The sequence below is a fragment of the Eufriesea mexicana genome, unplaced genomic scaffold (assembly GCF_001483705.2).
Source record: "Eufriesea mexicana isolate 0111107269 unplaced genomic scaffold, ASM148370v2 scaffold3528, whole genome shotgun sequence".
Lineage (NCBI taxonomy): Eukaryota > Metazoa > Arthropoda > Insecta > Hymenoptera > Apidae > Eufriesea > Eufriesea mexicana.
Window position 1 is genome coordinate 77,261 of NW_016911540.1, and position 26,278 is coordinate 103,538.

Below are 26,278 nucleotides of genomic sequence, written 5' to 3' on the forward strand. Positions count from 1 at the left end.
TCCTGTTCCCTGTCCTATTCTTATTAAATTTTGATTATCGAGTTTTTTATCCTAAAAGCATTATATATGTATGTAAGTAACGTTTTCTAAGTTAAACGATATTCGTACCAACTAAAACTTCATCTACTTTGTAGGAGCTACAGTATTTGCAACATTCTATGACTGCTTCACGATCGAAAATAAATCGAACCCATCGTGACCTTTTATTTAAAATTCATGTATACACGATTACTAAATTGCATTTACATTATCGATTTCATTACTTATCTAACTTAATTCCCTGGCAAATGAGATTATTGAATATTCCATTTCATCGTATAATCGAAAGAAGAAATTAAAAAGATCGATGAGTCGATATAAAGCGGTTTAATCGGAAGTTCCGTTGCAATTTTTAATAGTAAAAGCCAGGAATGTTACTTGTTATATTGTTTCTTCAGATCGCATTGATATCTGGTAAAAGGTATAGACACTGATAAATTAAAATTATTTCAGTCATTCGATCTGTGGTATGTGATATTTAAATTAACATTTTAAATTTCACCTACTTTGCGTGATAAATTATTACTAGTAAAGTAGAAATTGAACAAACTCAAGTTCGTAGGAGGAACATAAATTGAACAGTGAAAAAATTGTAATTGATAAAATTCTGAGTAATTACCAATTTATTTAATTTGTATTGTACATTTAATTATATAAGAATTTATATTATTAATTTATATTATATTTATATAATTTATTTATAGCTATATAAAGGAAATAGAGAAATATTTGTTGTAATATTCGTTAATAAATCAGCATATCAAATGATTGAATAATTGGATAATTTTAAACAAGATTACACTTAAATCAACTTAAAGTGATATTACTAGACTTCTAAGAAAAAATATCACTTTTATAATTTACTTCTTCACAAACTCTTTAACCATTAGTTTTGCTTTGCATTAGTATTCGATTGGTAATAAATCGATTTGAAATTCGGAATCGATTTATTTTTGTTCTATAATACCAAAATTGTGATAAAAGTTAGCGATATTGTGTATACATTTGAGAATTTTTTGAAAAATTAAAGTTTAAAAAGTTCAAGTTTGTAACTTTTTTCGGTTATTAATTTTTCAGCATTCATTCTTTTGACAATTTTATAATTTTTAATTTCTCTTTCGGAAAGATAACTCACAGCAGAAAAGACCGAATAAAAGTGAATCGAAAATACAGTAATATATTTTCAACGTTAAAGGTTTATTGACTTTTTTCTTTTTTATACGGAGTGGGTGAAAAATCGTAGTACAACCGACCAAGAGTAATTCTATCTTAAAAAGGTAAGGAAAAAATGTGGTATATAATTTTTTCATCCGAGGCTTCGTCTTCGAGAAAATCGTATTTGAAATATGCTCAATTACACTATGCAATTTCCTTATCTTTTATCATATTACTTTGCTCATTTTAGTGTTTATAAACTTTGATAATGATATTATATGATATAAACATGATATGATAAGGTACTCTAATCTAGAATATATTGTCAAGTTATCCGCTTTGGGAGGATGTGTGGTAACATTACGTAGTACATCCTGGCCGGTTGAGCACGACTTTTCATTCACCCTGTATAGAAATTTGCTATAGAAATTTACTGTATAGAAATTCACTATAGAAATTTATTATACAATAGAAATTCATTTAGAATCATTTTAGAATCAATTTTGGGAGGAGGAGGGGGGGGGGGTATCGTATAAATGTGGTTTTATACGATAATTTTCACATATAATTAATTTTATTTAATACTTAAGATGAAATGAAATAAAATAAATGTAATTTGTTTGTAGATATGTTTCCTATGCTATCTATCATAATATAGGAAATACAAAAGAGATAATACTGTTCAAATTTCCATTTTAAGTCAAGTAAAGGAATTTAATTTACAGTGGTTGATCTTACAACATCATATTTTTGTCTCAAGTACCTTGCACATTCTCTACGTTTAAGTTTCTTAATTATGTCGCATCCTTGTTCCAATAAAATTGTCGATGCTAATTGTTTCTGTTTTGGCAACGTTGTGCCAACTTCGTAGTGAATCACTGTGAATAGATTTCAACTTACAGAAGCAGATAAACACTTAGTACGTTTACATATATGATATTGTAATTGGAAGTATACTACCTGTATAATAAGATCTTCAAATAACGGAACGTTTACATAACGGGTGTTTATAAAACAGTGTTTATATAACTGCTGTACACTTTCCTTATAAGTTGCTTTTTCAAAAAAGATTTCCAATTTTTGTTATGTGCTACTTTTTCGTATCTCGTATCATAGTAATATCTGATCAATATCGAAAAAAGTCGATAGTACATTCCGAATTTCTTAATTCAGTTGAGTACAGTTTAGATTACTTAAACAACGAATATTTAGTTTTTAATCAGTAAAATTAATTGCAATGCCTTAATAAAATTTTCCCGATTAAAAATTTAAAAAAATGAACTCGTTTACGATATCATTTTGAGTTAAATGTAATCTATATTGCATAATTTCATTAATTTAATATTAATGAAACATTATTGCATCATTGTGAGTTCACCTTGTAGTTTTTAAAAGTGATCGAGTAATAGATTGAAGAAAAACGTAGCAGTTAGATAAATGGAACGTTACTGTATATTTGAAGTAGTAACAGAATTACTTACATACAAATTTAAAAGACTTTAGAATATATTTTATAATTATTTAGTTAGGTTCGCTTTATTTCATAGACACTAAATATTTTGACTTGGATTAAATTGTTTCTTTTTATTACGTCCTCTTAGCACTCCAAATATATACTTTTCGGATTATACACATTAGAGAATGCAATTATTTAATGTAGAAATGAAAATTTCGTTTAATAATTATTTTTAATTTATGCAACACTAATAATTCTGTTATTAGCGTGAGTCTGATTATTAAAAATTCGTAATTATAACGATTAAGAATTTTAAATTATAATTAGTTTGGCATTTAGAATTTATAAACTAATTTAGAATCAACATTTTAGTTTATAATATATTATGTATAATTAACATGGTAAATATTTAAAAATTATTTATAAAATTGTCTTAGCGCGTTTTATAAACAACAACAATGTGAGGATAGTGACAAAAACTTGAAATCCGTTATTAAAGAAATCGTGGAAGAAATTATAGAACAAACAAATTGCATTATTTTTGTTACCGATTCTGTTTATCGAAACCTTGTAGATATTAAAGGCAATAAAGGTTCCTCAACTATATCCAAGTATGAGGTAAGATATTCAGACTTGTTCATTTACTGTATATAATTATTTATTATGTACATTACAGATTTTATTACGCGATAATGAAGAATTTTTGCGACCAAGGAGACGAATTAAAAGAATTTTGATCGATGGTAAAAATGTTGATTGTAGCGCATATGTTATACTAATCGCTAATGGATTATTAACATCGGAATTTTTACAATACACAGAAAGGTAAATACGTGGAGGTAAAGCCTACGTATTTTTTTTTTCATAAATTTTTGGGCCGTTTATGTCTACTTATTTTAAAGTACAATGAGTAGAAAAAGTATTCATTAATTTTCATACGTACTCCTGTTTAAAATATATTTTGTCAGGTATAAATGATTTTCTATGAAATATAAAATCAATATAATTCGATTGCATGATAATATTAACGATTAAAACCATTAGGAAATAAATATTTCTACAATTACACGTTTTTATAATTTACTTACTATTATATAATAATTAATATTCAGAGAGATACTTTTTTGCTTCAGTAAAGACTTTTAATCGCTTTGGTATTGAGACAATTAAATTAGTTGTTACAGTTCGATGTTTTCTCATTATGTTTTGTGCATAGTGGAAGTAACTCTTCAAATCAGGTTTATTTAAAATATTCGAATGTATTATCTACTATTGAATTAATATTCACTTGAATCTTAAAATTTCTAACAAACGTGGAACTCTGCACTGGTACCATTTTTGAACTAAATGAAATTTATATCCTGAAAATGGTAACGATTCGAAATATTAGATTTTACAACACTTTACTTCAATTTATTTTTAGGATATTTAGATATATATTTTCATCCATAATTTTATTTCTTATATCTAAATTTTTTACTTTACATGCAACCATGCAACCCCATAACAAGATGTTACCAGTGCATTCTGTTATTGATTAAAAGTTCATCGTAATCTTTCGTCTCTTTTTTGTTATACCTTCTATTACCTGAAGAATTCTGCGATTTCATTTATATAACTTCCTTTTTTAGAATTTCTTCTATCTCTAATTTAAAATTTAAATGTTCCTTCTAGCCTTCGTATGGTATCCACAGTATTTGTAGTATTTATTAATTATTATTTTCCATGTAATATTACTTTAAATCGCTACTCCTAATTCTAATGAATATCTAAAAACATTTTCAAGTGGATTAATTGTTTAATAAATTTATGAATCTTTAACTTTTCGTACGCATTTTAATGCTCTGCCAAATCAATGATCGTTATGGCGTCACGAGTTATGCATGCAGATTACTTCCTTCACGAGATTCTAAAGTCCGTGTTAACCACATTATTATACGATTCTATCACGTATAATTCGCTTCCAAGTTAATATTAAATAATTAATTATACAAAAAGCGTAAGTAAATGACTGTGTACTTCGTTGTATCGAACAAAGGATGCTTTGTTATCCACAAGTTAAATGGTTTCGAACATTTGACGTCGTAAGATCGTCTAATGTCAAAAATTGGAAACTCATGATGATTTTGTTTCGTATTCAATGGCGAATACTGAATCATGATGGAAAGGAAACATTTCCTTGGATAGTGAAAGTGAAAAATTCTCTTTTAAGACGAAACGCTTGAGTTTTTCCATTTATCATGCTCAATGATGACCGTAATGACCTATGTCGAAATTTCTCCGAACATACAATTATTTGAAATATCGGACAATCATAGAGTAATCTTAACTTTAATTTAGTAATATTATATAGACACAATCAATTTAACAAGCTAAGATTTTCATTATTATGTGAATGGAGTATAATTATAATATTTTTGTTCTGTTGTGGTTGCTTTTGTTTTGTACTCTTTATCATCCGTCTTTGTTTTTTTTTTTTTTTTTTTAAAATCATTTTTACTACAAATTTAAATATACTATACAAATAAAAAGATACATTGATTGAATTTCACTTAATATTATAGTTTAAATTATATTTTTCTATGAATAATACTAACATATAAATACTTTGTTTCCAATGCATTTAGCATTCTGCTGCTATATTTGTTTTATATTTTGTAACAAAATATCAATAGCCAATAAAACATATTTTAAGTGAAAGCTAAGTTGTTGTAAGATATTTAGGCACTGTATATCTTATTGTATAAGTTTCTACATAATTTATACATAATTATCAAGTCATGAATGAATTCATACTGATATTTTACATTTATCTTATTTTATTAATAAATTTAGTATCTGAAATACTAAAAGCTATATTTGATTTCTTATTTTCAGAGAACGTTTAATTAATACACGTGGATTATTTTTACTATTATATGATTCACGTTTATTTCAACCAAATTTATATTACCTCTGGAATAGGATAATTAATGTGATTTTTATTCGCCGATACAATGCATACAAGTATCGTTCTGGTGAGAAAGCTTTCAAAGAAAGAATTGATTTGGATACCATCTATTTCCCTGCTCAGAGAAGAATATTTACCGCAACAAAGTATTTAGATACTTGGTACCAAGGCAAATTACGTTATGGTATCAACCATTTTAAAGAAAAAACTATCAACTTACAAAAAAAGCACTTACAGTTTGTATAAAAGAATTATAATATAACCATAATTAGAATTATTATTTGAAAAAGAAAAGTAATAAACATTGAGTGTGTATTTCAGAATTGCTATATTTGAACATATTCCAGCAGTAACAAAACAATGGAGAACATATTATAACAAATCACCAAGTAACAAGATAGAAGCTTTAGGAATAGAATTTGAGGTTTGTATTATATTTAAAGCTTATTGCTTTATATTTGTGTTACTTTATATTTTTCAGTTAATACAGATCATATCAAAAGCAATGAACTTCAAACCAAAATATTATATGCCACATAATATAGCTTTGGAAAGATGGGGCTCTAAAGATAATAATCAAACTCACACTGGACTTATAAGCGAAGCTGTACAAGGAAAAGCTGCATTTTATTTAGGTGATTTACATTATACCTTGCATCACCTGGATTATTTTGATCTCACTATCCCGTACAATACTGAATGTCTTACTTTTCTAACACCAGAATCATTAACTGAAAATTCATGGAAACTTCTAACACTTCCATTTAAGTGAGTATAAAATGAAGAAAACGTAATTAATAGATAAAATATATGTATCTTGTTTTTTAGATTTTATACCTGGATGGCTCTTGTGCTCACTTTAATTTTAGGAGGTGCTGTATTTTATTTTTTGTCACTATCTTATAAAAAGCATATAAGTTTATACAAAAATCAAATACATATTCAAAATGCATCTATGAAGACAGGAATAAAAGGATTATACTTATTTACTGAAATAGGAAATAGTATTTTACATACTTATAGCATGCTATTTCAAGTTTCTCTACCAAACTTGCCAAGCCCTTGGGCTATACGAGTATTAATTGGATGGTGGTGGATTTATAGTATTTTAGTTGCAGTTGCTTATCGAGCTAGCATGACTGCAATCCTAGCAAATCCAGTTGCCAGGTGAAAATTATTTTAATAAAATAATTTATATCATAGCTATGATATTGTATGCTTAACACATTGCTGCCTTATATAATTTAATTTTAATAACTTTAATCATAAATGTTAATTAATTAATTAACATATTTGAATTATGATTTGAATACAGAGTCACTATTGATACACTAGCACAATTAGCAAAAAGTTCTATAGAAGTTGGAGGCTGGAATAACGAAAGTAAAGATTTTTTCTTAAAATCTTCAGACCTTAGTAGCCAAGAAATTGGTAACAAATATAAATTAATTGAACACGAAGATGAAGCTATTGAGAAAGTAGCAAATGGTTCTTTTTGTTATTATGAGAATTCTTATTTACTTCAACATGCTCGTGTGAAAAGACAGATATTTGAAGAACAAAGGGAAAGTAAAACTACAGAGGACATATCATCAAAGCATAATTTACATATTATGGAAGAATGTGTCATAAATATGCCAGTAGCTCTTGGTATGGAAAAAAATTCACCATTGAAACCACAAGTTGATACATTGGTAGTTATTCTTTTTTTTAAGTTATAAAATTATCAAAAAGAGATATTACTAATGTGTCCTATATAATGTATCTTCTTAGATAAGACGTATAATAGAAATTGGATTAGTTGAAAAATGGTTAAGTGATGTTATGGAATGGTCAAAAATTATGGAAATACGACAAGAAGCAGAGTCAGAAAAAGCACTTGTTAATCTTCATAAATTACAAGGTGCATTTATTGCTGTTATAGTTGGTTATCTATTAGCTTTTATAATTTTAATAGGTGAAATTTTATATTGGAAACATATTGTGTCAAAAGATCCAAAATTTGACAAATATCATTTAGATATATTTTATAATAATACTAATAACTCTAAAATATAAATCTATAATTTATATTAATACATTAATTTTTCAAAAATATAGAAGAAGTAAATTTAGTAAAATATATACTGCAGTAAAATTTTAAAAGTATATTCATAATAAAGTTTACTCTTTGAGATATATTTGCAAAATTACAGGAAATATTATATTTTGTAAACGTAAAAATAATATAAAATAAACATATCGTACATAAAAAAATACAAATAGATAAGATATGATTAGATTACAAATATACGTATAACTAAGACATGAATGTAATATAAATACAGTATGACGAATATAATAAAGAAACTTATAAATCTGTAGTGAAATATTAATAAAATTACATACCAATATTATAACGAAGAAGGTTAAATATTCTTCCCCTCTTTATTACACTGCCACTTGTTCTTACTTATTCATTGAATTGTTCTCTCTTTTTCTCTCCCTCTTTATTTCTCATGGTGTTTCTCCCTCATACTTATTTATTTTCTTTTCTCTTTTTATTACACAATATACATTTTTATTGTTGGCCTCCTTACTTTTATTCTCTCACTCTTTTCTTGTCTCTGTTCATTCATTTATATATTCTCATCATTAAAATTTATTTTTTTTGTCTATTAGTTAGAAAATATGTATATATTTAGATATACTCTTTCTCTCTTAAATATATTCTTAGGTTTCTATTTCCTTTTATGGGTTTAAACATTTCATTGGAACCTCGTTTCAATTGCATACGAGTGTATAAATATAAATACATCATACCTTTTTCTTATATGAGTAAATAGAAATTCAGAACAGATATAATAAACTTGTTCTGTCCTATAGAATTTTCAATTTTATAAGAATTCTTGTGTTTAGATATGCATTGAATTTGAAGTATCGATTGTATTATAACTTCAATTTTTGATTATAATTTTAATCTAACATGAACATTAATTGCCAATTTATTTAAAATTGTGGAAAAAAAGTAAATTATGTTTGTAATTAATAGTTTATGATAATTACATATAATCATGTATATATTTTAATATTATCTTATCTACTTTGTAATGATAGGTTACCGAACTTGTTACAAAAATGACATCGGTAACGGAAAATATAAAAATGACATTGGTAACAGAAAACATAAAAGATAAAGGCCAAGAAGATCCAATTAGATGTATATTTTTTTCGGAATTTCATCCTATTGTGGGCCCGATGATCACTTGTCAGGTTAACAACTTATAATACAACTTATAATATATTTGAAATATTATTTTGACATTTTTTTTATTTCAAATAATGCTTTTATATATAATTTATTAACAACACTATCTACAGTGGTATATGTATATCTTTTATTAGGTTCCAGATAACTTCATTTCAAAGGATATTTTTGATAATGTCAGTGTTTATATTATACCAAAAGCACAGTTACAACGTAGTACTATCACAGTGTAAGTTTAGTTCAAAAAGTATAAGAATTTAATAATTCATTTTGAATTAGTTCATTAAATTGTTTATTTTATTACAGAACATTAAAGGATTACAAAATCCTAGGATTTCCAGTGAAAATTGATGACAAAAAGTATGCAAGAAATGCATTTTATTTTAATTTGTGTTTTGTATGTGATGCAGAAGCTCGTACTGTACATTATGAACCTGTTGTGAAAAAAATGTCTGATTTTCTAGTAAGAATATATATATATATATATAAATATTGGTAATAATTATTTTATGTATTTCTTTATTAAATTTAATAAATTTTTTTAGATGGCACTTGAAGTGGAAAATTGTTTTTTATCTGCTTCAGAAGACAAAACAAGACTGTCAGAAATGCTTCAACAGGTAATGCAGGATTTGAACTTACACAAAATGTGTACTTTGACAGGTAAGAACATTATGTAAACAATAACTTTGTAAAAATTATTAAGAATATAAAATATAATATTTTAATAGAGGGGACAATGACGTCCCATTTGAAAGTCATAAAATTAGCACCTGAGCCGAAACCAGTTCTTGATCATCAGGTACCAATATTCTTGGAGGGCCGTGAAGCATTTCAGACTGATCAGTGGGATTTAACTACCCAGCAAGTATTGCCGTACATAGATGGGTTCAATCATGTAGCACGAATAGCAGCTGAAGCAGATGTGGAGAATAATCTGGTTAAAAGTTGTGTACAAAATCTTGTGTAAGTATATAAATATTAAATTTCAGTTGAAATCTACAATTTTTGCAATATTATATTAATTTTCTTTCAGTTATTATGGTGTTGTAACTTTGATTCCGATATTCCAATATAGTAATGTTTATGCAGCAACTTCAAAATTAAGAGAATTGGCAGAAAATACAAAATTACAAGAACGATGTATAGCATATGCTTCAAAATTTCGTAAGTGTTATATTCTCAATGATGTTTATAAAAATAAGAAAGTATCCTACAAAACATTATTTTTAGCCAGACAACCTGCATATCTTAGGGACATATATCGAATGTATGCAAGTATGACACATGGCAGTAGTATGAGAGACTTGTGTCAACGTCTCAATCCTCAAAATTTAAGAATCAATGAAAGACGGTTAGTGCAATTTGGTCTCATTGAAGGTCTTATTCGCAGAGTTTATAAGGTTTGTCATATTGATTGTCAAATTTATACAAAGCATTGTTTATCTGCAATTCTTTTACATTTATAACTTGCAGTATCCGATATATTTACCAGGATCTCCATGTAACGAAGAGATGAAGAATAATCCAGTTTATAAGTATTTTACAGGAACATATAGTCTTGATGAAATTTGTTGTAGTACAGGTCAATCAGCCGCACAAATTGAAGATGTTGTTGAACGTGATCCAAATGTTGTTATGTTATGGAAATAATATTTAAAAATAGTTATTTTATAAACTACATTTTCTGTGATCTTGATACACGTGATGAAGTTTGTTCATTTAAGCAGAGATATGATGACATGCAGGATACATTATAAATGATAAATGGACAAATTATAGTTACAGATTAATTATATTTATTGCATATTATCGATCAATCGTTTCACTTCATTGATGTATATTTCAGGTACTTTGTTCCTTTTCATTTCATCACATTTTTTTTCCATTGTTTCGCGCAATTTTTTCTTACGCATTGCGGCTTCTGTGCGAATTGCTAAACCTTCCTCAAACATCTTCTGTCTTGCCTCAATGCGTTCCCTTTCTTTCTCGTTTACCTAATAAAGATGATAGAACAATTTATGACTATTATTTATGCGGTTCTAACATGCATATCAAAAATTTATATAAATTTATTCTAATTAAAAATGATTAAAAATAAAAATTTTAAACTTTAACAAAGATAATTATGTTACAATATCTTATATCATTTGGAAAAGTAATTAATATTAGAATTCATAACGTGAATCGGTCAAGTGATACTAATTTGTACGTTAAAATATGAAAATTAAAAACAAAGTAAAAAATTAAGTAACCATTAAGACTGGATATGATATAAGATAAATGAATTTTATAGTGGTATTTAAAACAATGAATATATAATATAAGTCGTTGAAAACAATACAGTATATACCGATCCTAAAAGCAAACCTGTTTTAGTATTTCGCTTCTATGAATTAATGCTTTCAACTGTTTCTTTTCAAGTTCTTTTTGTTCCCGACAGAAAACTTCCTTCTGAACCTGTATAATTTTTTCAAATTCACGTCGTTCTCTCTCTAATTCAATCGCTTCCATTATTCGTTTATTATTTATTTGTTTCTTCCTTTCTTCTATAAGTAATTTTTGAGCTTCTACTTTTTTCAAAGCTTCTTCTTTTTCTTTTTGTCTCCATTGTCTTTCTACTTCTTCTTGAATTCGTGCAGCATTCAACTCGTCGATTCGTTCCTGCAAGAAAAAAATTATTATTAAAATGTAAATGCGAAATATAAAATTTTTTATTTATTGTGATAGTAACAATATTTATATCTAAATATTGTAGTAAAATGTATAATGTACAATAAAATGACATCCAAAATATAATAGAAGAGCACTAATTAAATTACATTTATTTCTGATGTAGTATGTAAGACGTTATAAGAGATGTTAAATGCAATAAAATTTCATTTCATTTCATTTGCAATGAAACTTATAAATGTTTATTAAGTAAACAAAAATTCGAAAATCTTTAACATTAAAATAAATAATTGAATACTTGAAAATCCTTTGCTTGTAATGTCTGTGTTGCAACACTTGCTTTCGCCTTTTCTTTTTGTAATCTTTCTAATTTTCGTTCTTCCGCTAATTTTGCATCTCTTTCTTCCTTATACTTTTGGTATTGTTGTATCCTACAGCGTAACGTATGTTATTAATCACTAATTAAAAATTGAATAATTTGATAGATTCTACCTGAGGTCAATGATTTTATTTTCTTGCTGTTCCATGGCTTTGAAGTGTTTTAATTGCTCGTTTCCTTCAGCAAGTTGTTGTCGAATTAGTGCATTTTCAAATTCTTTGCTTCGTAGTTTTGCAATTTCTTCCTGTTGCCAAGCAATATTGCTTAAATTAATTAATCGACTTTCTTCCTGCTTTCTTTCGAACTCTAATATTCTGTTTTCTTCATTTTCTTTTATTTGATCCATTAAACTATTCGCAAATGTTTGTCTCTTTACTGCTTCTTCTTGTTCTTTTTTTATTTCTTCTTTGATTGCCCATCTTCTTTCGTTTTCCATCATATCATTCAAGCGTTTTTCTTCTTCTTCCAACTCGTATTCAATCAGTTTCTTCTCTGCTATCTATCGAGACGTATAAGTTTAACGAATACATTGTATAAAAATTATGCAAATTTAAATATTATTTTATGAATAATTACTAAATTTTATTTAATTTCCCTTTACTACTACTTAATATATAATTTTAATGTGTATAAAAGTATACGTCTATTTTGAGTTTTTAATATTTTAAATTCGATAAAAATGAATACGAAAAAATTTATTACATTAATTCATATTATTTACCTGAGCGTCTCTGATAACCCGACATTTGGTTTCTAAAATGATCCTATTACATTTTTGAATTTCTTCCTCCTGTTCAAGTTTCATGTCCTCAGCTCTTTCGAGGATATATTTTGCTCTTTTCCTGGCTTCTTCTTCAATTTCCACCAATTTTACACATTTTTCACGAGGTTTCTCTTTATCCATTCTACGGAACTCTTCTTTTCTCTCCATACTCTCTTTTATGAGTCTTTGTTTTTCTTCTTCTTCTGCTTTAAGGGCTGCTTCTTGTTCCTCCTTTGTTATAGGGCTGGTGTATTTTTGAAATGTATCGTACTCTTCTTTCGTCAAAACTTTTGCAGGTGGTAATTTCTTTTTTGTAGCACTTACTCGCATTCTTGCTCTCCTTTTATCTATTTTCTTGCCTAACTAAATAATTCATTACAATGAGATCATCGCGGATATCCGTACTCGTGTATTAATTATAAAATATTAATTAATTAATAATAGTAGGGTACATGTTTTGAATTTTTATGATTATTTGGACTACTAAAATGTCCATAATATCGGGTACCGCTTAAGCTTAACAAGTAATTTAAATAACATTAAATTATTTATTATTAACATAATATTAAGTATAATATAAATAAATATCGAAACAAATCTTAATCAAAGCAAAATGAATGGTATAATTTAAAATAATATATATGTAATTTAAAATAATAAATAATATGTATTTAAAATAAAATATAAAACAATAAAAAATCGATGAAATACATACTAGAATACACTTTATTTTAATTTCATTTTATTAGATAATATAATAAATGTACAAATAACATCAAATACCTATAATAAACAAGACGATATAAAAAAAGTATACAAGTTTAATTGAATGATAAATTTGACACACAATTGAATTATGAAAAAAATATTAATCCAGACGAACAAATAAAATTTAATTACCTCCTTATCGTTGCATGAGTAACGATCTGTTTTACAGTCGGTAGTGCGAACACAAGTATTGTGCAGTACATTTGAACAAACTTGATCTTTGTACTTTGACCTTTTTTTGTCCTCTGCATTAGCAGATGATGATCTGCATATTGTGTTCGTTTTTGGTGCATTTTTCTCCACTTTCTGTATCACCATTTTACACTTTCCAAACTCTGAAATTTTTTCCTGTTACAGTATTATCCTCGGTATTCGTTATTTAAATGATCAATTCTTCAGTTGCGAATGTTTAACCAAATTAAGCCATTCTTGTTTAATAAACTACGTAGGTTTCTTCTTAGGTTTCTTCACGTTTCTTTTTGAACAAACAATTATAGTAAAATGTTAACTTGATAAATTGTGAGTATTTGTATTATTGTAAATATCGACAAAACAAAAAGAAGAATAGATTAACCAGAAAGAACTGACATCGAAGACTGGCGTGAAACAAGTTCCTTCATTGTTTACAAATGGTAACCTGTGATTACGTCGTTCGTTTGGTCAATATTAATCCGATAACATATTTCAGTTGTAGGATAGACGAACCTCTTTTTATTAAAACGTGTTTAGTTTTGTCAACGTTATCAGATCGAAAATATTTTCATTGATTTATGTACAAAAACAGAATATTTCAATTCGTAATCGACTTAATTTTGATTTCAAAGAAATATTTATTAGGAATATTTATTCATTTATTTTATGAAGTAGCTAATTGATAACCTAAATAGCGAAAAAATAGTTATTAAAAAAAAAAAAAATGAAAAAAGACATTTCCTGGTATTATGATAATATAAAAGCAGAAAACAAAATTGTAAATGCTAATGAAAATTCAAAATAAATTAATTTAATATAAAATATTTGTTTATTTAATCCCAAAACAAAGTTTGTATGTATACATTTTATATTTAAAATTAAGAAATGTCTTTCTCTCAATTAAGAAACTTGCAATTGTAATTTACTAATTTAAAAACACTTTACGTTCCATTAAACCTTTAAAATGTAAACGAATGTTTAAAATTGCAATATAATTGCGGAATATGAAAAATTGAGAAAAAATTCGTTAAATTCTTATCTACATAGAAGAAGAATTAATCCTACTCATTATTGGAAATATTTTATTTCATTTTATTCTTATCTAGCAAAAAGGAAGAATTCGCCTGAACAGCGATAGGGTGATTCACCCCTTTTCTTCGTATATGCGTTCGTTGCCGAGTTTCCCTATGTCGTCGACTTTCCTCAGGTGGGAAAATGCACACGTGTGAATACGTATTGTTTGTCTGTTAAGTGTTCGTGTTCCCGGCAAAATATATAATCCATATTTGCGGAATATTCGAAACAAATTTAACACGAGGATACACGTAATTTGTTTGATTCTGATATACAACTGGGATGAATTTAACGTGTTAAATATTTCTACTATTTGGAGCTTCAGCACTTTTAATATATCGATGTTAATGAAGAGAACGCGATCAATTTCTTTCGTCTTTCAATGCAAATTAATCTTATATAGCACATCCATTAACACATTTTCATTGCAACGAAAGAAAAATTTATTAATTAATGATAAATCTATTGCAGATGTCGAAGAACATAATAAGAAAGGTAATATCCTAAAAGTTTATTATTCTACATCGAATAAAATATTAAATGTAAAATTTGCAATTTCATAGTATAATAAATATAATTTTTATGGTAGTTATTATATATTTTCATTTATGAGAAATAATATCGAATTTTCATTTAGTATATTAAAAACTGAAATGTTTACAGCAAATGTTGTCATGTTTTATATAGCTAGTAATAACTGTCCTTCGATGAGTTCTCGTGGGAAATATACAACGCACCGATTATTTGGTGAATCGATTTTGCAAGGGGAACTTTTACATTTAAGCATTAAACAGTGTCTGAAGAATGAAAAAGTCGATCAATATTATACACATACAATAGCCATTTTACACGCAGCGGTTAAATTTAACTTGAAGTAGAATATCGTATTATTCCGTCCATAAATATAGCTAAAGTATTGAAAATTTATAATAAAAATTTGTTTCTTTAGAACTCATTGCTTTGGCATACTAGTTATGAAAGCAGATATAGAGAATATAGCAGCAATGATAATGGCTATCCCATTATAGTAAGTATGTAACTGGTAAAGTAGTAACTGTTAAAGGTACAGTAATTACACTGCGAAGTTCCCTTAAAAATTTTTAGATTTTGCAAAGTAACTTCATATTTGCAAAAGGGTTTCAGCGAGTAATTTTCCTTTCGATTGTAAATTGAAAAATACTAGAAATTTTTTAACACACATATTTGCATAGTGACATATCATGTACTTATTTTTACTTGAAGTTTCGTGTATAATTGTTGAATAAAAAATAATTAGTGAATGAAACAAATACAAATATTAGCTTTCTCGCAAGTATGTGAATGAAACTAGTATTATGTGTGATTATACATAGTATATTAATATATGCTATGAATGCTAGTATTATGTAAAGATATTTTGTTATGTAATATAACGTTGAACGTGTTATTTCAAAATACTGTACAATAAGAAATATATTTTTGTGGACTCGTAACATGTTTACTGTTAATACAAAAATATTTATCGAGTTTACGAAATAAAGTAAATGAGTAAAAATTTATAAAATTAACAGAATGATATTCATAAACAGGAATTTATAAAATTTATAAGTAAAAATCGGTGAAATTCATAAAATATTTATAAAATATGAAGATATTCGTGCACATATAAAAGAAACGAGTATAATCGATTTATAGCTACCATGTCCATAAAGTTTCAACCACTCTTCGATCTACAATGAACGGAAACAGTATGCGTATCTAAACACGAAAAGGAACTTTCGAGATATAGCCAAAAAAGAATTTATTGTACTTTTTCTTGCATGTCTTGTCGGTAAACATGATATTCCAAAGCTGCGCCAAACGACTGCGTTCTAGTCGGCCAATTGCGAAGAGTTTCCCTAATAAGAACTTTTCTAGAAGTGGGAACACTGGCGTATGTGTAAGATTCCTTGCTTTTTGCCTTCACTTTTCGCGCGACAGCGTCTCGAACTACTTTGCGACATGTGTCAAACGGAATATTTCAATTTGATGGTTCTATAGTACTTACTAGACAAAATTATTCTATTGCAAAATATATCATTTTTCTCTTACGTCATCCTATTGCACGTTGTTACTTACTTTTAATTAACAATTTATTTGTTTTTAAGTTCTCTGAAAGGAATATTGATATATATGTATTGAAATGTGTGCGTAGATTCTCTCAGCTTTCTTTATGTATTTCTGATGACATTTTGATATTGAATTCGGAAAAAGCAGGTTGCATCCATTTTCCTTTCTCTTTATCCTTGAATTATTGATTTATGAAATTTTAGAATATATAAAATTGCACACAACTATAAACAATGTGAAGCATCATTTTATTAAATACCCATTTAATTCAATTTTGATTCCTACATTTTACTTTTCCATATTTTAACTTCATTCTTTAGTTCTTGATTGTTATTTGTTATGTAACATATTATATATATATATGTATATGTACACACACACATATACATATCTTTTAAAACTAATAATTCCTTTGTACGTGAATAAAAACAGTGGAAAGTAATTATAAATTTTGTGAATTGCAAATAATATGAATTTTTATTGTGACAATGTTGGTGTTCGCGTGTTTCTAAAAGAAAGAACTATTTCATTGGATCATATATGCAAATGGAGGTGAAACATGCAATATTTGGCAAGTGTATAATGTATATTCGGGGAAAATCGTGAGTATAAAATAACGATTTGATAAAGTGAGAGTTTGTATAAATTAATTTTAATAATAAAATAAATAGCAGCACAAAGATGATTAAAAAATGATCAGTTGAATTTATTTGACAAACTATTTAATTTTTCAATTTTTAAATCTGACAGTCTTATGCAAATTTTAGATGAAACAGTAATAAAGCATGTGATCAAATTTTGTTGTTTATAAATGAAAATTATTGAATAAGTAAATTTTTGTACTCGAATGTTGATCTTGCATTAACTTTCTTCGTTACATGGAAATGATAATGCTTTCAATTTTATATCATTAGAAGTAAAACAATTCTATTCCAACATAATTGTGCCAAGAAAAAGTACATTTTGTACAGTATCATAGTGAAAAAAGTTATTTTTCGGAAAACATCCCTCGTTTTTTAAAAGTTATTTTTATATTTTTTATAGATATATAAAATTGCATAAAAGAAGGAAAGAGAAAGTACTTTAATACCTTAGTACCGATATAGACTACTGATATCGATACTATTTTTGAAATCTTATTCAATTTAGGTATATTATTAAGGATATTGAAACTTTTACGAATTTTCTATCTGTTCTTAAAGTTTTATCTTTCACAGATTTGAGTTTTATCCGTACATTATATTTTACACTATAATTTTATATGTTATAACAAGGATATGAAGAAATGAGAAGAAGAAAACACATATGTGATCTTCATATTTTATGTGCGAAAGATGATCGATCCGTAAATTTCACAGCAATTTAACATAAGATAACATGCATAGCTTTCCTGATACGAAAAAGAAATGAAAACTATTATACAATGAATAAAAAAATTAAACACAAAAATTAAAAACTTTATTTCTGTTTTCCTTTTTTTTTTTTATTCATTTATTTAAATAAAGCTTCCATAATTTTATTGGTCGATTAAAAATTTCTTAACTGAGAAAATATAAGAACTAAGAATTTGTAAGATTTGTAACATTTAAGGAAATTTAATTTAAACAACGTATTTCAAATTTTTCCCACAATTTTGATTTCAAATACAACGTACGTTAAATTATTGATTAAATATCGAAAAAACGGTATTGACATAAAGAATTCATATAGATTAATAATTTTATACTTTTTAACAATTGAACATTTATCGAAAATGGACGCAATTTACACGAAATATAAAATATTATAAAAACTCCGATCCCAAGTTACATAAATTTCTTTGTATATTCCTATTATGTTCATGCATTATATCCTCTGTTTGATTTAAATAACATTTTACATATTTTATCATCTTTCGTTGTACTAGACTACACAAAGTGCCATATACAGTACCATCGTAAAATACAAATTTTTGAAATATCAAACTTCGCATTCTCTTGAAACCAAACTTACATATATTTGAAAAGCAGGCATCAATTTGTCTTGCATAGTTTTGAATCGATAGGAAGAACCTACCTCTCTTTTTACGTTGTTTCCGAACAAACCATTTTTACCTCAATTGTACATCAAAAAAGAAAATGAAAGAACTTGGTAGTTGCCAATCGAATGACTCGCCAAAAAAACAGAGAGGAAGATCGAAGCACACACCGACGTTTAAATTATTCAGCAAGAAGAACAGCTGGCCGAAGGTAATGATATCTCGCGACAGTACCATTTACAAGAAGATCAAAGATTCCTCCAGAACTCCCAGTTTGTCATTTCTTCAAGAAACTTCGAGCGAACTGCGAACCAAAGGAGAAAAAGTTGGCTATGACGTGGAGCATTTGTATTGCGATGAAAATGGCACAGATTTCGAGGAAGTACATGATGTCTGTTTAATTAGTAGTTCTAGCGAGATACAAGAAAATCTCGAAGCGTGCGAAACATTGAGAAAGTCCGAGAAGAGCTTGAAGAAGATTGACGAAGTGATCAAGAAAAGTGATTTTGATTACTCGACGGAAGGAAATGTGATTTCCAATATAGGAAATCGACAGAGGCCTATTTTCGTTGATCTAACGGCAGACGAGAAGAACACGTGGAAACAAACTATTTTGAAGAGATTCTGTGATGTGAAGATAAGCACGGCGAATGAAAAGGGAAGCAAGAACGAGAAGTGCCCTTCGAATGTTTTACTAGGTACAGAATTAATGATACAAACAAATTGAAGTGTAATTTCAGTAAAACTGGTTGATTAACAACTATAAGAAATGAAGTGGCGATATGAAATGTAGTCTATTTTAAAGGGAGACACTTGCTAAAGAAGCAAATAGTACTTACACAAAATGTTATTCTTATGTAAAATTTTTATAAAAAAGATGTATATTTGAATCATATTTATTAGATAAATCGTTTTATTCAAATTTTTGTAGTAATAAAGGAGAAAATATAGATAATTCTTCCTTTTTTTCCTTTTGTATATGTTACTAGGTCATTAGTGACGATACTATCTCATTCTAATATCGATAATAATATAGGTAAAAATAAAATTACATTTGGTTTATTAATCATGAATGATGATATGATAAATGATGAACAATGAATGATGAAAACTACATTTCAAATAATAATTTTCTTCGAAAGTTTGATTTCTCGGGTTTGACTTGGTAAGGTAAATAAAATGAATCTTCAAACATTCTGATATATGTAATGATATAATAACTCGAAATACGAATAACTTTTTATTTTTAATTTATTTATCGAATATCAATAATCCTTCAAAAAATAATTCACCACTTAATATGCATATGCCTAAATTGTTCTAAAATTTGATAATTAAAAAGTATCACGTGTTCAATTTTGGGGATAAAAAATTAATAAGCGATAATGAACATTTCCGCAAAAAAACTATAAACAAATGTCTTCCCTTAAAACGAGACTGACTTGGAGAGTGCAAGTCCTTCGGGTCACCGATTTAGTTGAAACTTTGCAGGTTTGTAGATATCGTCATGTAGTTTAAGAAAATATACCATTATAGCGGCAACTACTAAACAGTTTTTGAAATATTTACGACTAAAGTTTTATTACTAATCTTAATTATGTATTTATCTCCAGCAATATGCAATCAAAGTCGTGACTTAATGCCGATGGTTCAAAATTCTTATAACGAAAGACCCCGGGGTTCGATTCCCGTCTGCATAGTTTGGTAATTTTTTAATCTATTTCTTATTTTGTGTTCATTTTTCGTCTATGAAAACATTGTAAATAAACGATTGTAAATAAAATTTCTTAATAAAAAAATTTATTTTTTGCGCTTTCTTATGTAAGTATATATTTATTACAAAATAATAAGAATATTATGGAAGAAATATACTTTCCTATATTAATCTTATTTACTATAGAAAATATAAAACCTATCTCATGTAAGTATTAATTATTAAATTAAACATTGTATAAGAATGTCGCCTATAATTGCAACTTTGCTGTGCAGCTATAAATGTTCATGAATTAATTAGAAAAAATTGGAAATTTATTAATTTTCTACTGCTGAATAAATACAAATTTTACCGCCTGCGATCAGCGCCATCTATGATTTGGGCTCAAAAATCAAGAAAGTAATAGGAATATAGAATAGGCAAGGAAGTCGTCAAAGAGCTGGTCACGTGGTAGACAAGGACAGAGAGGGGATAGAAAAGGATAGAATGGCTCCGCCAGTGAAAACTTATTAATTACTCAATTTCCATAAGCAATTTGTGAACTTTTATAATTCCCTTGCAAAGCTGGAACTTCAGGCTGCATTCCTATATAATTTTTGTAAAGAATTTAACTCTAAATTGTTAGTTATTAATTTTTGTTTGATGGCGTATATAATTTCATAACGGCGACCATCACGATCTTCCGTGAAAATATTTATTAATCAACGAAACTTGAAGCAAAATGTGATCAAAAGTTATATGAGAAGATTCGCAAGAACATTGTTTTTATGATGAGTGCATAAAGATTCATGAATTAATTGTGTAAAGGATAGTAATTAACGAAAAACCAATGGCGTTTTCGACAACAATTCAAACACTGCGCAGAGTAATTATTAATAATTAATTAATTAGGGACAAATTTATATCAAAAAATACATTGGAAAGTTCTTGAAGGATCTGCTTTTACGATGCAATTATAAAAGTTCATAAATTAATCGCAAGAATTAAGTAATTAATTAATTTTCCAATAAAAATTCAAAAAGGAACCGTCAGCACCACCTATAGCTCTGTACTCGAATTAACGGAGCACAAGCTTCCAGATAAAAGTCACAGGTGGCGCTGACGGTTCCTTTTTGAATTTTTATTGGAAAATTAATTAATTACTTAATTCTTGCGATTAATTTATGAACTTTTATAATTGCATCGTAAAAGCAGATCCTTCAAGAACTTTCCAATGTATTTTTTGATATAAATTTGTCCCTAATTAATTAATTATTAATAATTACTCTGCGCAGTGTTTGAATTGTTGTCGAAAACGCCATTGGTTTTTCGTTAATTACTATCCTTTACACAATTAATTCATGAATCTTTATGCACTCATCATAAAAACAATGTTCTTGCGAATCTTCTCATATAACTTTTGATCACATTTTGCTTCAAGTTTCGTTGATTAATAAATATTTTCACGGAAGATCGTGATGGTCGCCGTTATGAAATTATATACGCCATCAAACAAAAATTAATAACTAACAATTTAGAGTTAAATTCTTTACAAAAATTATATAGGAATGCAGCCTGAAGTTCCAGCTTTGCAAGGGAATTATAAAAGTTCACAAATTGCTTATGGAAATTGAGTAATTAATAAGTTTTCACTGGCGGAGCCATTCTATCCTTTTCTATCCCCTCTCTGTCCTTGTCTACCACGTGACCAGCTCTTTGACGACTTCCTTGCCTATTCTATATTCCTATTACTTTCTTGATTTTTGAGCCCAAATCATAGATGGCGCTGATCGCAGGCGGTAAAATTTGTATTTATTCAGCAGTAGAAAATTAATAAATTTCCAATTTTTTCTAATTAATTCATGAACATTTATAGCTGCACAGCAAAGTTGCAATTATAGGCGACATTCTTATACAATGTTTAATTTAATAATTAATACTTACATGAGATAGGTTTTATATTTTCTATAGTAAATAAGATTAATATAGGAAAGTATATTTCTTCCATAATATTCTTATTATTTTGTAATAAATATATACTTACATAAGAAAGCGCAAAAAATAAATTTTTTTATTAAGAAATTTTATTTACAATCGTTTATTTACAATGTTTTCATAGACGAAAAATGAACACAAAATAAGAAATAGATTAAAAAATTACCAAACTATGCAGACGGGAATCGAACCCCGGGGTCTTTCGTTATAAGAATTTTGAACCATCGGCATTAAGTCACGACTTTGATTGCATATTGCTGGAGATAAATACATAATTAAGATTAGTAATAAAACTTTAGTCGTAAATATTTCAAAAACTGTTTAGTAGTTGCCGCTATAATGGTATATTTTCTTAAACTACATGACGATATCTACAAACCTGCAAAGTTTCAACTAAATCGGTGACCCGAAAGACTTGCACTCTCCTTGTGAGCATGTGGCATACTTAATATTATAGCTATTAGACATTAATCATACATCACTAGCTACTAACCATTTTTCACTAATCATAAAAATTAAATCGTTGCTTACTATTTTTTAATCCATTTATCATTACATCTAAATTCTTCGCAATTTAAAATTTACTTAAATTTACGAAGTACAAGCTATTCTATGATCTAAATATTACAGTCTACGATATTCTAATAACGATATGTATGTACGTGCAATTTCTATTAATTATTAAATACGATTAATTTTGCTCTTCTGGTACATTTTGTCATTCCATTACAGAACCTCGAATTATAATAGCTGATAGTTCTAACAAGTTAAACCGCAATGAAACTGGCAGCTTGGTAACTGCTTTACAAGATCGTGGACCATGTTTGATACCAGTGCAACCGAATCGTTCTTTACCTATTCGACCTGCACCATCTGTACCTATAAGATTCTTTCGAAAGAATTGTTCATCGTCACTTATATTACCCAAATCTGCTATACTGGATGTAGTGGAAGTAGAATCGACAAAATCAATAGATACTCTGTCGATCGAGAAACTTCGCAAGAAAGGAAACATTAATTCCGAAATGCAAATAGCATCGAAAAAATCTGTCAGTTCGATGGATTATGTTGTTCCCCAAATTTCAAATGTAGGAAGTCTCAATGTGACGAAGAGGAGAAATAATAACGAAATGGAGCACGAGAAGGATAGTGTTAAAGAAAATAGAAAGAAGAAAAGATCGCAGGGAACAAATTCTAGTCAAAATAAAGAGGAACGTGTGGAAAGTTCGATTAAGGAGTTTTTAACGAATTTCTGCGGCTCGAACGCGACAGAAGGAATACAAAATCTTTGTACTGACAAATGCGTTAGAGCTACATCTACGACAAAAGAAGAAACTGGTAACAAGTTAGTGCCTCCGTTAAGATTGAAGAAAGTTGTGCATGCAGGTAACAATGAAAATAAATAACGAATAGAAATTTTACTTCGCATTTTTTTACTTTTTTTCGGAATATAATTTCATTATACTTTTGATACGGACTGTCTTTAAAAATGAAAGTTGAAAATTAAAGTTGGAAATGTTTACAGTTGAAAAGACCTAAATTTGAAAAATTAAAAAATTTGGGTTTAAAACAGTGAAAAATTCTTTAAATTTGTAATTATATTAAAATTACGATTTTGGTAACTATTGTAAAATAGCCATTTTTCTTTTTTGTACTAGTGTGCTTCATATTTTCATATATATTAAATTCCAAGCATTGTATTTAAATTATATTATTCTTGATAACAGAGACGGAAAGATATAAGAATTCCCAAATCATCATGGGATCAGGACACGAGTCAAATTACAGAATCATCACAGATACAACATCTCAGCCATCGTCTAGTTTAAATCCCAATAATTGTAATGACACCCTCTATGAGAAGGACGCAGACTTTGCATCTTCGAATACCGACAGCTACAAGCTAAAATATCGACGGAACAGATTAAAGCAAAAGCTTCGTGAACTACGAAGCAAAGCTGTGGAGTTAGCCAAGCAAATGGCGAACGATTCAAACCCTCAACAAAGTACCAGATTGAGACAGGTGATGAATCGCTACGAAAAGCGAATAGAAAATCTGTCAAAGTTACATAGAAAATTGTCTACAGCCCTTCCAATCTCCAAAGAAGTGATCGATGTAAATAGCGATAACATGAGTCCCTCTGATAACAAATATCGGAGTGTGAACTTAAATAGTAGGAATGCAGATTGCTCACCCAATAACAATTCTTCTTCACCGTCACCCGAACCGCCAAAATTATCACCAAAGTCATCGCTAGATTACGATAGCGTATTGCCGGAAGAGGTTCGAAATAGTCCACCTATTTTACCGAGGGTATGTCTGACTATCTCGTCGAGTCAAGATTCACTGGAGGAGGAACTACAACTTGCAGAAAGAAAAGTGTGGCCTGTAAACGAAGAATCAATGAAATCAACGTTTTCTGTGGACCCTCTTCAGTCTAATTCCATAGAAAAGGATCCTCCAAATATTGAAAAACATGCTCAAAATACGCCTGTAGGGCAACAGAATAATATTAGCGTTGACATAGAAAGTTCCGATCTTACTGTTAATAAAAGGGATTTAAATGATTCTAAAAAGATTATTCAATTCTCAGAGGATAATTGTACGATTCGGAAAAAAAAAGATGAAACGGACAAGTCGTCGGATGGGTTTTCACAGAGTTGTCTTGTAATTCAAGAATCAGAAGAAATCAAATGTCTTGAATTTTCTGAGGCTAGGCCGATAATAAGTTCTGTGACCAGTTGTGTGGATGTACCAACGGCTGCTTTAGAGAACGAAACATTTCAAATGTTACCTGGAAAACAACTTCCTCCGATAAGGGAGCACACGTTACAATCCAATTGCTATGATCCCAATCAGGAAGAAGATTCATTTCCGAAAGTACACGAGGTCAATCGAAATACGCAAAAGGTTTGTGAGAAAATAATCGTAATAATGGACTTATTACATTCGTGATGTGAATTTACGTAATTTTGTGATCCACTTTCTGGTTGCTGCTGACGTAAATTCACGTCATTTATGATCCTCTTACTGGTTGCCGCTGACATGAATTTAATCACTTTAAATTCTGTATGTGGTTGTCGTTGGCGTGATTTCAGAGCACAATTTTTTGCCAGTTTGAAATTTTTCAGGAAATCTTATAATTGTTATCCTTATTTAAATGACAGAAATTTGCCACAATCAACTTTCAAATGTCTTTATTTTAATCGGCTTCTAACATTAGAAAAGTGAAAAAATTACCACTTATAAATCCTATATGAAATACACACATATATAATATTAGTTATTAATATGTGGTTTATTAAGTTATTAATTAATAAAAAATAGATTTTACTGAAAAAATATTTGCTCCTTTTGAATACTGAATGTCTGATATATAACTTTCTGGGTGTATTTCTAGTAGAAAAGCAAAATAACAAGTTACACAGTAATTTTCGAAATCCTTGAGTAGTATAATAAACATTTCAAATTAAAGATAATTTATTTCAAAAGACAGATACTCTAAGTTTTTGTCAATTTGATTATTAATTATTTGACGTTCCGAACATATATATTGTCAACAAATATAGAAAAATTTTGCTTTTTAACAAAAAACATTATGCATCTATGAAATATAAATAAATAAATATATGAAATTTTGGAGAAAGATTTTAATTTCTAATATAAAATTCATATTTAGTTTTAAACTATAATCAAAATACTCGTGCGTTTCTTACGACAAATATTTTAAAATTTACATCATTAGATTGTTTCATTCGAATTATTTTGCATTAGCATATACATATATA

At 27.9% G+C, this 26,278-nt stretch overlaps 4 protein-coding genes across 4 annotated transcripts in view; 3 read left to right on the forward strand and 1 right to left on the reverse strand.

Annotated features, from left to right (window-relative positions):
• Positions 1-1,327: 1,327 nt before the first annotated feature.
• Ir68a (Ionotropic receptor 68a) lies at positions 1,328-7,658 on the forward strand. The gene is made up of 9 exons (XM_017904949.1): positions 1,328-1,332; positions 3,088-3,268; positions 3,327-3,475; positions 5,528-5,836; positions 5,922-6,024; positions 6,082-6,368; positions 6,429-6,767; positions 6,916-7,294; positions 7,374-7,658. Exons 1-9 carry the CDS (start codon positions 1,328-1,330, stop codon positions 7,656-7,658), a joined length of 2,037 nt encoding a protein of 678 aa, XP_017760438.1.
• A 1,044-nt stretch (positions 7,659-8,702) lies between these two features.
• Positions 8,703-10,500, forward strand: Nprl2 (Nitrogen permease regulator-like 2). The gene is made up of 8 exons (XM_017904966.1): positions 8,703-8,852; positions 8,985-9,076; positions 9,154-9,310; positions 9,393-9,510; positions 9,579-9,813; positions 9,884-10,014; positions 10,081-10,250; positions 10,324-10,500. The coding sequence occupies exons 1-8, from the start codon at positions 8,718-8,720 to the stop codon at positions 10,498-10,500; spliced, it is 1,215 nt and encodes a 404-aa protein (XP_017760455.1). The 5' UTR covers positions 8,703-8,717.
• Positions 10,501-10,646: 146 nt separating this feature from the next.
• Positions 10,647-13,587, reverse strand: LOC108550987 (cilia- and flagella-associated protein 45). The gene is made up of 6 exons (XM_017904972.1): positions 13,563-13,587; positions 12,621-13,025; positions 12,013-12,398; positions 11,819-11,951; positions 11,218-11,511; positions 10,647-10,844 (listed from the first exon to the last, which is right to left on the reverse strand). Exons 2-6 carry the CDS (start codon positions 12,990-12,992, stop codon positions 10,647-10,649), a joined length of 1,383 nt encoding a protein of 460 aa, XP_017760461.1. The 5' UTR covers positions 12,993-13,025; positions 13,563-13,587.
• Positions 13,588-18,901: 5,314 nt separating this feature from the next.
• The window catches only part of LOC108550974 (uncharacterized), a 10,543-nt gene continuing 3,166 nt past the window's right edge, over positions 18,902-26,278 (forward strand). The window contains exons 1-3 of the mRNA XM_017904950.1: positions 18,902-19,499; positions 23,222-23,875; positions 24,217-25,400. Coding sequence (XP_017760439.1) covers positions 18,902-19,499; positions 23,222-23,875; positions 24,217-25,400 — 2,436 coding nt within the window. The remainder of the gene's footprint in view (positions 19,500-23,221; positions 23,876-24,216; positions 25,401-26,278) is intronic.

What these genes read in the sequence shown, in the direction of transcription:
- Nprl2 (XM_017904966.1), top strand. Translation starts at nt 8,718, where the DNA reads ATGACATCGGTAACGGAAAATATAAAAATGACATTGGTAACAGAAAAC. An exon ending in CAACGTAGTACTATCACAGT is followed by an intron (nt 9,077 to 9,153) that starts GTAAGTTTAGTT and finishes ATTTTATTACAG; the next exon opens with AACATTAAAGGATTACAAAA. An exon ending in AGCATATGCTTCAAAATTTC is followed by an intron (nt 10,015 to 10,080) that starts GTAAGTGTTATA and finishes CATTATTTTTAG; the next exon opens with CCAGACAACCTGCATATCTT.
- Ir68a (XM_017904949.1), top strand. An exon ending in CAACTATATCCAAGTATGAG is followed by an intron (nt 3,269 to 3,326) that starts GTAAGATATTCA and finishes TGTACATTACAG; the next exon opens with ATTTTATTACGCGATAATGA. An exon ending in CTTTAGGAATAGAATTTGAG is followed by an intron (nt 6,025 to 6,081) that starts GTTTGTATTATA and finishes TATATTTTTCAG; the next exon opens with TTAATACAGATCATATCAAA.
- LOC108550987 (XM_017904972.1), bottom strand. Translation starts at nt 12,992, where the DNA reads ATGCGAGTAAGTGCTACAAAAAAGAAATTACCACCTGCAAAAGTTTTG. An exon ending in AATAAAATCATTGACCTCAG is followed by an intron (nt 11,952 to 12,012) that starts GTAGAATCTATC and finishes GTTACGCTGTAG; the next exon opens with GATACAACAATACCAAAAGT. An exon ending in GAAGCGAAATACTAAAACAG is followed by an intron (nt 10,845 to 11,217) that starts GTTTGCTTTTAG and finishes CATCTTTATTAG; the next exon opens with GTAAACGAGAAAGAAAGGGA.